Source organism: Sminthopsis crassicaudata, chromosome 4 (assembly GCF_048593235.1).
Source record: "Sminthopsis crassicaudata isolate SCR6 chromosome 4, ASM4859323v1, whole genome shotgun sequence".
Lineage (NCBI taxonomy): Eukaryota > Metazoa > Chordata > Mammalia > Dasyuromorphia > Dasyuridae > Sminthopsis > Sminthopsis crassicaudata.
In genome coordinates this window covers 322,465,598-322,481,228 of record NC_133620.1, presented here as the reverse complement: position 1 = coordinate 322,481,228, position 15,631 = coordinate 322,465,598, and the positions used below count along the sequence as shown (strand labels likewise).

The 15,631-nt window shown below is 33.7% G+C and overlaps 1 protein-coding gene across 2 annotated transcripts in view; it reads left to right on the top strand.

The window, feature by feature from the left end:
* The window catches only part of SMURF2 (SMAD specific E3 ubiquitin protein ligase 2), a 127,732-nt gene that overhangs the window by 42,003 nt on the left and 70,098 nt on the right, over positions 1–15,631 (top strand). For both annotated transcript variants that reach the window (XM_074260539.1, XM_074260540.1), the window contains one exon: positions 3,568–3,676. In XM_074260539.1, the coding sequence (XP_074116640.1) occupies positions 3,568–3,676 (109 nt within the window). The remainder of the gene's footprint in view (positions 1–3,567; positions 3,677–15,631) is intronic.

Genomic DNA, 15,631 nt, shown 5'->3' with positions numbered 1-15,631 from the left:
TAGGGGAAATTCCTATTATAAATAGCCTCTATGGGAAAGGGGAAACGGGAGTTAGAAGACAGGAAAGGGCTTTTTGGATTCTATTATATTAGTATTAGAAGGTGGGGAATAGGATACATTTCTGTCTTCCTAAGTTGCTGTTCTGTATTTTCTTATAGAAATATTTCTACATAATGTTTGGTTTCTGTAGTACAATGAATAAAGGATTCTGTTTTATAAGTTAAAATATTTTTCCTCCCTAATCTAGAAACCCTTTTTCATAGATGGCATTTTTGGGAAAAATAGCAATTCAACTTATACTTGGATTTTTACAATTCATTCTAAATCTGTAATCCTTTTAAAAAAAAATTGATGTTGGTCATAATGCAATTTATATTGTTAATTTGCTATTGAACTTCTGATATTTACTGACTTAGCAAGCATATATTTGTTTTAATTTTTTCATTTTTCCATTTACTTAATTTTTTCATAAACAATTTTTAAAATTTGTTTTTTGAAATCTGAATTTCAATTGCTCCCTTACCACCTACTGCTCCATTGAGGTGAAGTTATGAAAAACATTCCCATAAAAGTCATGTTTAGCAAGCATTTATCAAACACTTAATAGATGCCAGGTACTGTTCACATCTGTGTGGGTAAAAGAAATATGTAAATGTTAAGGTGAGGTGTGGCTATAAGATGTTGGCATAGCTTTGGAGAAAAGCTTATTAGAACTTAAATAGATTAGAATGGATGTTGTCTCCTTCAAACTGGTCACCTTGGATAATATATGCTGAGGCTAATGCTAATTTTTTTCTCCCCCTCCCTTCCTTTTAGAATTATCTTTGTATATAACTATTATCCAATAGAAGGAAATCTTCATTTGAAGTCACGTTGAATTAATGAAATAGGTTAATCAGGTTAGGTAATGACTTTTTTGGTATTTCTGGTAACAAAATCTTGTAAATTAATTCTGAAGGGCATTCTAAAAGCACTAATTCCATAGAGGCATTGAAACACCAAGTATTTATCGAATACTTGCTAAAAGGGAGCTGAAAATGGGGGAAAGATAGGGCAGGGCATAATGGCAAAGTACAGAGTCAGAAGCAGAGGTAGGAGAGGCATGAAGTATGACTGGCCTGGACCTATTCTTAGAGTGAAGCTTTTAGGAAGCAACTTGGCAAAGGGAACAGAAAACCCCAGAATCGAAGAAATGTTCCAGTGTAAGAAAGCCATAGATGCTGATGGAACTGAAGCAGTGTGGAGCAGTGGATAAAAAAACTGTCAGGAAGTCCAGGGTTCAAGTTGCACTTCTGGCAAATATTGTCTTTGTGACCTGACTAAGCTTCTTAACATATCAGTTCTTTTGGGGTATCTTAAGATTGTAAATGACATCTAAGGTGAATTGGTAGAGGGAATTTCCTCTCATGAGTATTTTCTATGCAAGTCAAGTCACAGGTCAAGTCTTTGTCTTTATTATTTGAATATGTGGGTGGCTTATTTGGGTGACTCTTCAGATGTTTATAAAGTACCTTCTGTGTACACAGTGCTAGAGTAGTCATTCTTTTAAACAGAGAATTTGAAGTTTCTTCCATTTTTTTTTTCTTCTTCTTTTTGTTGAACTGAATTTTCACCTCTTGGATAACATGGAACAGTAGGCGACAGCACAGGTGATAGCTTCTCTTTTCTTCCATTAAATTAAGTTTTTTTTTTTTTTTTTTTTTAAACCATTTTCCTGGTACAAGACTGGGTCCCCTCAATGAAAGTCTTTCCTCTAACAACTTGAGTTTATCAACTTGTACAGTTGCCAAATCTTCATCTCAGTAGACTAGACTATAATCAGGTGATGGCATTTGCTCTGTGATGACAAAGTAGTTCTAGGATTCTGAAGTTCTCAGTTTCTAATTCTAAAATTCCCTTGTTGGTCTTATTAGAAATAAGGACCTGAGGCAGTTATTGCATTGTCTCTGTGGACTTTCATAAGTCTCAAATTTATCCTTGCCTCTTCTAGTCAGCAAAATTGCCAGTCTGAAATAGGCACATTATTAAATTATACAAAAATGTTATAAGTTACTGGTATACTCTTTGTATTTTTTTTTGTCATCCCTCAGGTCTGTTCATTTATTGAGTATTATTCTTTCTTCAAAATGTCTTTTCTTTCCACCATTTCTTCCTTTTTATCTCTTCTGTCATCCTACTGTTTTCTTATCTTTCTTACATGGATTACCACAGTTTACTTAATAGACTTTACTGATTTCTCTCTCTTCCCCTCTTTATATGTCAATTTGCTGCCTGGTTAATTTTTCTAAAACCCTGCTTTAATCATATCACTTCTGATCAAGAATTGATAGTGAGTGGTTTTGATGTAAAGTACCTACCTTATCCAATTTTTTTCCCTTTTACTTCTCAATTCTCTGCTTTATTTAATTAGAAATTTCCTCATTATCTTCCAGAATATATTCATTTTATCTTTGTTATCTTTGTGTTTGTTCATGTTTCCTGGAATGCATCCTTTTTTTTTTTTTTTTTTTTTTTTGCATTTAATTGAATCATTTATTCAATAAAATTTTAAATTTTAATTCATACTTATTTTTCCCTTTTCTGAGCTCCTAGTATACCATGTAGTGTAATTTTTTGGTTGCTATCTAGTCATTTCAGTTGTACCTAACTCTTCATGATCTCCATTTGGGATTATCTTGGCAGAGATACTGCAGTAGTTTGCCATTTTCTTCTTCAGATAATTTAACAGATGAGGAATTGAGGCATACGGGGTTAAGAGATTTGTCCAGAATCTATAGCTAGTAAGTGTCTGAGGCCATATTAGAATCAGGAAGATGGGTCTACCTGAATTTAGGCCTGCCACTTGGTCCAGTTAGCCAGCAATCCATGGTGCCATTTAGCTGTCATGTATGATAAAATAGTTATTATTTGATTATTTCATTTGGTTTAATTTTATTTCTTTGTAATTTCTTTTAATTCAGTCAAATTGATAAAATCTATTAATTCATTATCTTTTATGTGCAAAACTCTTTGTTAGACATTAGGAGAGACTGTTGAACTATTTATGTATCCTTTGCAATGCAAAGCTTTTAGTGTGTGTGCAGTAAATTCTGAGTAGCCAAGTTTTATAACTAAACTTAAATAGAATGAACAAAAAATGGGATATTCAAATGGGAGAAGACATGGATGGATTAAATATTTTCCTGGAAAGATGTAATAAATTAGATCTTTGAGGGATTCTTTCTGATACTATAATTTTTTTTATGTTTTTATTCAAGTTTTAGGCTTTGATGACTTAAAAACAAGAATTTGCAACAATAAGAAATACTTAGCATTTAACATTTAGGAAAATTACATTTCTTTAATCTTTTCATAATGATGCATATTTGAAGATAAAATACCATGCTCAAAATGGAGAATTAAAGTGTTGAATAGATTTTAAGTTAATAATTGCTATGTGATTGGCATCTAAGTGATCTTTGGAGAGAGCATTTTGTTTAAAATATAGCTACTGATGGGTAGTAATGTTTGCTTCTTGTGTCAAAAAATATCCTTTTAAAAGGAAAATCTCTCCATTTTTTCCCACAGGACTTCCTGATCCATTTGCTAAAGTGGTGGTTGATGGATCTGGACAATGCCATTCTACAGATACTGTGAAGAATACACTTGATCCGAAATGGAATCAGCATTATGACCTGTAGGTTTAAAAGATTTGGAATAATGCATGTAATTCAAATTTGGTGATACAACATCTGAAAATATAGAATCATTGAAAATGACTGTCTTGAGGAAGAATTGTAGCCTGGGTGGTGGTGGTGATGGTGGTTGGTCTTCTGTTAACTTGTTTTTTGAAAAGATCATATATTGTCATAGCAGACATTGTTCTTTTGATATTTCATATTTTCTTAATCAGTAGTTAACTAAAAGTGTACAACTACCTTGAAGGTTATTCATGATCTTTTTATTCAAAGATTGGAAAATGCTTTTCTATATGATTATTTCTTATTGACGTACTGTTTCTGTTATGTCTGACTCTTCAGGCCCCGTTAGGGGTTTTCTTTGCAAAGATACACAAAGATACTGTAGGGGTTTGCCATTTCCTATTCCAGCACATTTTGTAGATTAGGACCTGAGGCAAACAGAATAAAGTGACTTGCCCAGAGTCACATAACTGAGGCCAGTTATGAACTCATGAAGTTGGTTATATTTGGAGGTGAGAAAAGGCAGACTAGAATCTAACTACAGCAAAGCAGAACCTTAGTTTTTTTTTTTAAGCTTTTTATTTTTCAAAGTATATGCATGATAATTCTTCAACATTAACCCTTGCAAAACCTTGTGTTCCACTTTCTTCCTCCTTTTTCCCCACCCCTTCCCCTAAATGGCAAGTAGTTCAATATATGTTAAACATGGTAGAAATATATGTTAAATCCAATATACACATACATATTTATACAATTATCTTGCTGTGCAAGAAAAATAAAATCAAACCAGAAAAAAATGAGAAAGAAAATAAAATGCAAGCAAACAACAACAAAAAGAGTGAAAATGCTATGTTGTGAACTACACTCAGTTCCCACAGTCCTGTCTTTGGGTGGAGATGGCTCTTTTAATCACAAGATAATTGGAACTGGTTTCAGTCATCTCATTGTTGAAAAGAGCCATCTCATCATATAATCTTGTTGTTGTCATGTGCAATGATCTCCTGGGAAGAACCTTAGTTTTAAGGCTTTTGATTAATTTGTTTAATTTTAGGTCATTTTCTAGGAGAATAAAGTCTGAAATCATTTAATCAAAAAACTTTTATTAAGTATTTACTCTGGGGAGAAAGGTCAGGTGCTCTAGCTGTTAAGTCTTAAGAAAATTAGTTTCTCTAAGAGGAAGAAATAAAAAGGGAGCAAACTTTGACACATGGAATTGCCAGGACTTCAGATCATAGAAATGGCACATGCCATATGTAAGGAATAACAAGTATTCCAGTATGGTTAAATTTTAAGTAGTATGTTAAATTTTAAGTGAGTATGTAGGGGGAAGTAAAATATGAGAAGAATGGGGAAATAGAAAGAGATGAAATTGTATAAAGCTTTAAATGTAAAAGAGGAGTTCATATTTGATTTTAAAGACCATAGGGAGTCACTGGAACTTATTAAGTAAGGGAATGATAGGTAGAGACCTCTGCTTTAAGAAAATCACATTTTTGGCTTTATGGGAATCGGAACCCAGTAGGAAAAGACTCATTTGAGGTAGGTCAGCTACTTAAAAAGAGGCTATTGCAATAGTTCACTTGAGAGATGTTTGAGAACCTGAACTTAGGGGGTAGCTGTGTGAGTGGAGAAAAGGCAATTGGTTCAAGAGATGTAGAAATAGAAATGGTGAGATTTGGCAACTGAATGTACATATGAGGAAAGTGAGAATGAGTAATTATGGATAATCCTAAAGATGTGAACTGGTAAATATAAGGGTGGTGGCATTCTCTAGTAATAACATGGAAGTCTTAAAAGAGGTAAAAAAGGTAGATTTTGGGGGAAAAATAGTGAGTTCTGTTTTGAACATATTGAATTTGAGATGTTTAGGGTACGTTTAGGTTGAAATGTCCACTGGGCATTGATGATATGGACCTGGAACCCAGGAGAGAGATCAGGACTAGGTATATAGATCTGAAAGTCATATAAATAGAGAAGATAAACTTTTGAGGTTACCAAATGATGATTTAGAGAGAAAATACAAAGCCAAAGGCAGAACCTTGGGAGTTTACCCACAATTGATGATTATGATGCTGATAATGATGTAGCAAAGGAGATTGAGAAGGTTTAGTAGGAGGAGATCCAAGAGAGAAAAATGTTATGAAAATCTGGAGAGAAGGAAATGTCCAGGAAAATAGATTGGTCAGTAGAGTCAAAGGTAGCAGAGAGATATTGAAAATCTGAAGACTGGGAAAAGTCCATTAGCTTTGTCAATCATTGGTAATATTAGAGAGTGGTTGCATTTGAGTAGTGAGTAGAAAAACAGAGGGGAATTAGAGAAATGGTATTAAGTATTGAAGGCTTTTTCAGGATGTTTGGAGAATTAATATAGAAGATTTGTGAATGACCCTTGGGTTGAATGACCTTCATTTTCTTAGTTTAATATGGGATGAAGACCTCAGGTGGAGAAAGGGGAAGATAAGGAAATTTTAAGAGAGGTTTAGAATAGCCCTGGTGATAGAGAATTTATTTGAAAAGACTAAAATTCTTCATGAGTTTGCATGTGAGTTCAATTCGGGCCTCAAAATATTTACCACCTGTGTGACCCTGGCCAAGTCATTTAACCCTGTTTGCCTCAGTTTCCTCATTTGTAAAATGTTCTGGAGAAGAACATAGCAAATTATTCACCAGAAAACCACAAAAGTGTTTATGGAAAGTTGGGCATGATTGAAGTGACTTAACAACAATAACAAAATAGACAGTAAGATGGATAGAACTTGGAGTCAGGAAGACCTGAGTTCAAATATGGCTTCAGATATTTCTGTGTGACTTTGAAGAAGTAACTTAATCCTTACCTCTTAGTTGCCTCAGTTTTCTTATCTGTAAAATGAGCTATAGAAGAAAATGGCAAACCATCCCAGTATCTCTGTCAAGAAAATCTCATTTGGGATCATGAAGAGTTGAGCATGACTGAAAAAGAAACATTAGTAGATATTTATTGTTGCTTTTGGTAGAGCCAACCTTTATAGTTTCAAGTCTTGTCCAGTCCTGTTCATCAGCATAAATAGGAATTCAGATTTGGGTTTTATCAAGGTAGGAGTGTTGATAGGACAGAGAGGGAAAGGGTTTGTGAACAGAGTTGAACTGATTCATTTAAGAGGCTGATATTTGGAAGGAAAAAAAGGGTAACTAGAGTAGTGATGATCACCCTAAAGGTGGAGAGATTGGAGGTTGTGGTGAAGACAGAGAATAGTTTTTAGGAGAATAAGACATAGGAAGAAATATAATGATATGAGATAATTATCAGAAAAAGGAATTTAAGTTCCTAGGGTGGAGCCAAGATAATGGAATAAAGTAAGGAAGCTTTTGGAAAGCGAGCTATAAACATAGTCCGATGGAATGAAACCTCTCTCCAGTTCAAGACAGATTGAAAAAACTTCAAGCAAGCTCAGTATCACTGGTTAAAAAGGTTATTCATCCCAAATCAGAGAGACTCTGGGGAAGTCAGTGAGAGGGTCTTCATCAGAGCAAATCATCAACTGAGACCCTCGGTCCTGGCTCAACAGAGGAGGACAGCAGGGGGGCAGCTTCCAGTCCCAGCTCAGAAGGCAAACTCTGGGAAATCAAGCTGTTACCTGCATAGAGCAGGCAAAGCTACCCTCTGCCAACACAAAGGGGTGCTGTGCTCAAAATCAAGATCAGAACTGTACAAGAAGCTTGGGATGGTGCCCCCTGTACTCCAGAAGCAGACTCAACTATAAAAGTAAAAAATAGAGGAAATGCCAAAAGAAAAGGACAGAAAATGAGCAAGAAACAGAAAATAAGCTTGACCATAGAAAGCTACTGTGATTGGCAGGGCAGACCAAAGCACCAACTCAGAGGAGGACAGAATATCCACAAAGAGGGGAGATCAGTTGGTCCCAAGCCCAAAGAGGCTTCTCAGGCAATGCTCATAAAAGACTCCAAAAGGCAAAGAAGAGAGGGAGAAGAAAAAAATGAGAAAAAAATTTACAGGTATGCATGAGGGGGAAAAAAACAAAACCTCTGAAGAAAACAAGTTCTTAAAAAGTAGAATAAACCAAATGAAAAAAAGAGATACAAAACATAACAGAAGAAAATCACACATTAAAAACTAGAACAGGGCAAATGGAAGCTAATGACTTTGTGAGACTGCAAGAATCTAAAAAGAATGAAAAATGGAAGAAAATATTAAATACCTCATTGGCAAAACAGCTGACCTGGAAAGTAGATCCAGAAGAGACAATTAAAAATTATTGGTCTATCTGAAGACCATGACCAAAAAAAAAAAAAAAAAAAAAAAAAAGCCTGGATAGCATTCTACAAGAAGTCATTAGGGAAAACTGCCCCAATATTCTAGAAATAGAGGAGGAAATAATCATCGAAAGAATTCATCATTCACCCCTGTAAAGAGATCCCACAAGGAAAACCCCAAGGAACATTGTTGCTAAACTCCAAAACTAAACTCTCAAGGAAAAAATATTGCAAGCTACTGACAAAAGCAATTCAAAATTCCTTGATAAAGGAGCAATAGTCAGGTTTACCCAAGATCCAGCAGCTTCCACAATAAAGGACCAGAGGACCTGGAATACCATTTTCTGGAAGGCAAAGTTGACCTGGGGTTTCAACCAAGAATTAACTACTCAACAAAACTCAGCATCATCTTTCAGGGGAAAAAAAATGAATCTTCACTGAAGTCAGAGACTCAATCAATTCTATTGAAGAAACCAGAACTAAACAGGAAATTTATTCTACAAACACAGGAAAAAAATTCAGCATTCATAATTGTGGAAGTGGAATACTTGTGAAGTTGGCAAGATCAGGGATTTGACTATCTGTGTGTAGTTAAAGATAAATACAGGATTAGATCATTAACTTAGAGACTACCGGACCTTTACAGGAACTGAATAGAATATAAAGAAGTAGAGTGGCAGACAGTGAGCCAGGCCCTGATTTTGTTGAGAAAGAAGGAAAATATTCTGAAGATTGGTAGGTAATAACTACCAGCATTTGGTAACTGAGTGATGAATTTGGATAGTGTGAACTTCAAAGGAGAAAAGGTTACTATACTAAATGTTTTACAAATATTACAAGGTACATGCTGTAATTCTCATTTTTTTAATTGAGGAAGCTGAGGCAGGCAAATGTCTGGATTTATACAACTAGTAATTGTTTGAGGCCAAATGCCAATTTGGGCCTTCCAGGACTACCACTTTATCTACTCCATCACACCTGTCTATCTTAACTGATGGAGTAGAAGATGAGAATGGCAATGAGGAGCGATGAATATTTAGAATGTTCCAAGACTAAAAATTGGAAGGTATGAGTGAAGGTGAAATAAGAATTGGAAAGTGTGACTGTGTATATATCATCTGGAAGGAATCTAATCTTGTGTGCCAGGAAATTGAAGGAGTATTAAAGGAAAAGGTCTAAAATGAAGTTTAGTTTATTAATCATAGAACAGGAGATCTACAGAACACAGTGGAAGAGGCAGGCAGATTTTCAAACATTTATTTGATATATTTTTATATGACAAACATTGTGCTAGGGACTGGATTAGGTAATATATCTATGTTGTTTTAATTTTTGTTTCCTCTAAGTATAACTGATTTATTTTTCCTTGTAATGTTAGGATTAAATATACATATATGCACCAAGATATATGTGTTTGTGTGTGTGTGTGTGTGTATGTATGTATGTGATCCATCTGAATTCTTTGGCAACTTATTTATGAGAAATGGCTTTGTGTCAATTCGCTATCAGATTTGTATATTTGACCTCTATTGTAGATATTTGGTGAAATTGTTTACCTTCTAGTTTGATTTTATTTGTGTAAAATCTAGTTTTTGTGTAATTGATATTATCTTTTATTATTTCTCATATATGTTTATTTATTAATCCCCCCCTTTATCCAAAACTGTAAAAGATGTAATCTTTCATTGTTCTCCACTTTTTATGATGACTTTTTATATTTATACTTTCTTTGTCCATATGAAATTTATTGTGACATATATCACACCTTTGGCTTATATATCTAACACTCAGGGCAAACCCCCAAAGGACACATTGTTTTAAAGTCCAAGCAATGTGAGAGGGGAAAAAAAAAACATTCAGATGGATTATAACAAGAGAGCAGGCATTAGGGTTTATAGTGGGGTTTGCTCTTTGCCCATTTAAAGATTTAATATCACAGTAATTGGAAAGAGGAAGTGGGAATGAGAATTTCCTAACTGTTGGGGAGCAAACCCATGCAATGTCATTGGATAGAGGAGATCAGCTTAGGAGGCAGAGGAGTAGAATGTAATACCCTCATGTTGTATTGGCACTAAGTAGATGGATCATACTATGCAAAAACAGTGGTGATGTTCCTGATACATTGAATTAAATGATTTTTACATGTTTTGCAAAGTCATTGATGTTGAAATAATGAAGTCAGGATGTATCTTTATTCAAATAATGATGAATTTTAATTTTTCAAATTTATTTGCCTTTTTAGAGTGGGTAGAAATTTGTGGGATTTTTGTGGATTTAAATTTTTTCATTAGTGCTTGTGTTTTCATTGGTTTAGAGAGCTTCTTATGAAGACATCTCTGATACCAGTGCAGATAAACTTCCTTCTGTGTGACTTATAGATTTAGGGAGTTGCTTGCACCATCAAGGTTAAGTAGATTTGCTCAGGTTCAAATGGGCTGCCAGTATGTATTAGTATGTAGGATGTTATCGATAAGTCTTTTTGATTGATTCAGGGTCAATTCTCTATCCACATATGTTTATGATTTTATTTAAATAGTTGAAAGAATTTGATAGATTCTGTAATTTCACTAGGGAAAAATAACTTAATTTCATGATTTTATCATTGTGGATATTTGTTTTACTTATAGTGATAATAATTAATAACCTGATAGTTAACTTTCTGGTGATTAGCCTCTTCAGATTTCCATAAGGCTGGCTGATCTTTGATTGAAAAACAAATGTTGGTAGGTATTCGAAACCTAGGAACTTGGTAAGAAGTACTAGAGAAGGATTGTCTTTTGCTGGCACAGTCTTCAAGAACTACCTTCTCACCATGATGGGAATTATAGAACTTCCGCCGAATGTGTTACAAACAGATGCATTAATTTTTTTCATGACTTTCTGTATTTTTTACCCTTGATACTAGTTTTCATTTTTACACAAGTTTTGCCATCCAAAAAACAAAACAAAACAAAATTCTATTAGTTTGTCTCATGTGGTATTTAATTCCGCACTGGGAATATGCAGTTTCAAAGCTGTTTGCAGCAATAACAAGTGTTGTACGGAAGAAAAATTTTTGTCGATCACTTATTCTTTCTTTCTTTTTCTTTTGTGAGGCAATTATAAGAACCATTTTTCTTTTTCCTTCAAGACAGACTTATCAGGTAGTGAATGTTTTAGTTTAGTTGTGAAGTTAAGCCCTAATGTTCTGCTTTTTCTTTGTACCTAGTCCCCATTTTCTCCTTTTTTTTTTTTCTTTTTTTTTTTTTCTGACTGCTGAATAGTGAAATATTCTGAACTAATAGATAATTTAAGACTGTGCCTATAAAAAGAGGTAAAGGATGTCCCTCAATTAGTTTATAATCTAATGGGGGAGACAACATATAAACAAATATAACCAAAACAAGGTTTACACAAATAGGAAATAATTAAAAGAGAAAAAATCACTAGAATTAAAAGGAATTAAGGAAGGCTTCTTGAAAAAGGTGGAATTTTAGTTGAGACTTAAAAGAAACCTGGGAGGTCAGTACTACTTGGCATTGAAGAAGGAGAGCTTTCCAGGCATGGGTGATAGCCAGAGAATTTGCCTGGAGCTGAGAGATGAAATGTTTTGTTCACGAAATAAGCAGAGGCCAGTGTCACTGAATCAAAGAATAAGTTTTGGGAAGTAAAGTGTAAGAAAACTGGAAAGGGAGGACATATTGAATGCCAAACTTAATATTACTTGCTTCTGGAGTATGGAGTTTAATGAGATAGACATGTTTGGAACTGAGTTTTTAAGTGGAGAGGAAATTAATTATCTGTATAATCTAATTCACCTTTTTGATGTTAAAATGACTATTAAATTAGTATAAGGTCAAATCCTTTAAAAATCTGCTAATAGGATTAAATAAAACAACTTTTTTAAAGGTTACTTTTAGTAGACTTTTTTATGGATATTTCATTGAATAATAATTTTATTTGGTTGTTTAAATTTAATTTGCACTTTGTTTAATTTTTTAAAAATATATTTTACTTTCTCCCTAAAAAAAATAAATTTTTTAACATTTTCAGTTTTGAATTTCAATTATTCCTACCTTTCCTATTCCCTCTTTGCGATGGTAAGCAATATTAAGGGTTATGTATGTGCACAATCATATAAAACATTTTATTAGTAATTTTATATAAGAATAGAAAAGAAAGAAAAATAGTATGTTTCAGTCTGTATTCAGACCATTATCAATTCTTTTTCTGTAGGTGGATAGCATTTTTTGTCATGTGTCCTTTGAGATTGTCTTGGATCATTGTGTCCTTTGAGATTGTCTTGGATCATTGTATTGCTGAGGATATCAATTTTCCTAATTTGTATTTTTATGTGGTACTTCTAGAGAGGAGATAATAAGGTATTAAGGATTAAACATAAATTTATGTCCCCATCACCTTTGATAAGAACTTTATATTTGTTGTTTTCCCTTCGTTTTGTTATTTTATCATTGAAATGTTACCAAAAAAAAAAAAAAAGTTTTTGAAATTTGGTTCCATATTTTATTATGTTGAATCTGAATTCATAGTGTATTAAAATAAATGCATTTTGATGATACTAAGTATAATACCAGGCAAAAATTCAAATATCTTAAATAATACTTATGAACTTGTTATCATGTACTTCAATGTATTTCAGTGTATTTCACTTTATTGATCCATATTGCAATCTATCCACAGTCTCATTCTGTATAATTTTTGTCTATATTCTCCCGTGTTACTTTAGAATAATCTTAAATGTGTAAAATGAGTTTGTAAATTTTCCATTCAGAAGGGGGTTAATTATGGAATCATAAGTCATTAGCCCATAAGGGGAGATCATCATATAACGATATCATAGTTATAAAAAGAACACTCCATTGAGATTCAGGAAATCTGTGTTGCCATTAAATAGAGTGGTCAAATAAATCATTGTAGCTCTCACTTTGGTTGATCAATTATAAAAGGAGGAAATTGGATTAAAGATCTGTGAAGTTCCGTCTAGTTCTAAAATTCCCTGATCCTTAAATTACCTCTTGAGATTTCCTATAAATCTGAAGAATAATATAGAGAATATAATTATGGCATTGATGGATTAAGGATGGAAAGGATTTGAGTTATCACCTAGTTTGTCCTTATTTAATAGATGAAGCAATGGAGACATAAATAGGTAGAATTCACATGTGACATTTATGATCCTTATAAACCACACATCGAGTTTCCTCTTGATTGTTCATTCAGTAAATATTGAGCATCTGTTATAAATATCACTAGAGGAGACACAAAAATATATTATCATCTGCCCTTAAGGAGCTTATTCTCATTGGTGAGTTCAGACATTCACATTGTAATGTTGCAAGGCAGAAATTGTCACAGTGATGCATTAAAGAAGGGGATAGTTAAAAATTATGTCAGGGTGCATTGTAAAAAAGGGAAGATATGAATACATTCATACATGCACATATACATGTACATGTATGTATGTATATATGTATGTTAGTTGATTCAGATTATCTCTAAGGTCATTCTGTTCTGCACTTCTGTGTGCCAAATATAATAGAAGGGGACTTTAAACATTGTCTACTTGACTCTAAGAACTCAAAGGGAATTATAATTATGGCACATATACTTGGGAAAGATTTCAAAGATGGTCAGAATCCAACTTCTGAAAAATGAATGACAGAGAATCAAAAATAGCTTAGTAGTATTATTGCAGGAATTTAGCTCTTTGTTGTAAATTCATACTGAATAAAGAATAGAATTATTGAAGGACACATGAAATGCAAGGGAACATAACCCCATATGTGGAAAGCAATCCAGAAACATGAGATTCTTTAGCAGTATTCTTTCTCACACTACAAATAGATTCTTCTTATCTTTTTCTTTTTATCCTTCAGATACAACTTTTGACACAGGATGAGAAATCAGCCTTTAATATAGAAAAAAATGCTATTTTTTAGAACTTTTATGTGTATCACTCAGTGCAGGTAGAGAAGGAAGGCCATATCCTCCTCATGACTAGTGCAGCACTTGCTTCATTCACATTTATACATCTAAACTATTTTGGCCTCCTGATAATGATTAGTATTGAAAATCAAATTGAATCTTAGAAGATAGGAAGGAACAATTCAGATAAAAAGAAAGAATACGGCCATAGCATGAGCTAAAATTCAGAAAGAAATGAATTAGCTAGCATTATTTGCAATGGGGAAACATTATGGACTTTTTAAAATTAAATATAAGATAAGGCAAAGATGCTGCCTTTTCCTTATTATTTGACAGAATTCTCAAAATGCTGGTGATGGAAATACAGTAAACAAAAGACATATACTTGGAAAAGGAATAGACACTATTTCTATAGGCAATTGTTATAATAGTTTATTTAGAAAACTCCCTGGAACCAACAATGTAACTTATTGAGGAAGCTGATAGCTTCAGTAAATTAGCAAAATGTAAAATAAATTCACAAAATCTTCTATATATCTATGTAGAAGTAATAATCTAGGTATAATTTCTAGGGAGAACAAAAGGTTATGCAAGGGTCAGTGTTGGAAAAATTACCCATGCATATGCTTTGTAAATAAAAAAGCTTTAATTAAAAAAAAAACCAAAAACAAAAAACAAACCTATATCAACTCTCTCTGACCATACTGCTTATTTTTGTCCTTGTTGAAGGAGTTTGACAACATTGCAGAAAGCATTATGCTAAGTGCATAGCCCTACTTTGCTCCATTAGAACCTGGGAAAACCCAAGAACATTGTCCATTAACTAGAACTTGTGTGAGCATGCTATCATGAAACTAGGTACAAAACTGATGAACTTTTTCAGGAAATCAGATTTTTGCTTCTTCCATAACCCTCATTTTTGCTAGTGTCAGAGGCTTTGGTCAGATTGACAAACGTTGTGTACAGACCTCTGTTCTACTCCTGGCATTTCTCCCGGAGTTGCTGGGTAGCAAATACTATATTTGGCTTTTTCCGAAAACACACGGTTCTTGGGTAGATGGCAGTATTCCAGGTGAAGGATCAATCTATTCAGGAGGTTTCTAGCTTTGAATCTTACCAACAGTGACCAAAAGAAAGAGCCTTACCTCCTATCCCTGGTGATTATCACAGGACAACCTATTTCCCTTTCCTTTAATGGAGATGGACAATGGTAGTATCCTTGATACCTGGGAGATATCCTTCTCTTGACATATAATGTGGAAAATTCTATTCAATTTATGTATGATTAGTGGATCCCTTGCTTTGTAAATTTCAACTGTAATAGTATCCACACCAGAGGCTTTGCCACGTGAAAGGAGCCTAATGGCATTTAAAACCTCATCTTTAGTGGGAAATTCAGCTAACTTAAACCTGATATATATTCAGTGTTGTTGGCATTGATTGATGGTCCATTGGGAACATTATGGAAATATTCAGCCTATCCAGGATCAGGTCCTCATCACTAGTCAGTGGGACTCCATCAATATTCAGTAGTTGAGATGCATCATATATATTTGGCCCATAAATAGCCTTAAGAACATCACAAAAGTGCTTTGAATTGTTACAGCATAAAATGAATTTCCTGTCTTCTTACTGAGCCAGGAATACTGCATATCTCTAATCTTTGCTTTCTCTTTACTTTTGTTGGAGATAAATGCTGCTTTCTTAGAGATGGAAGAATTCGCTTGCTGGTAAAATTTGTGAAGGTCTCTTTTTGATTAGCAGCTTTTGAATTT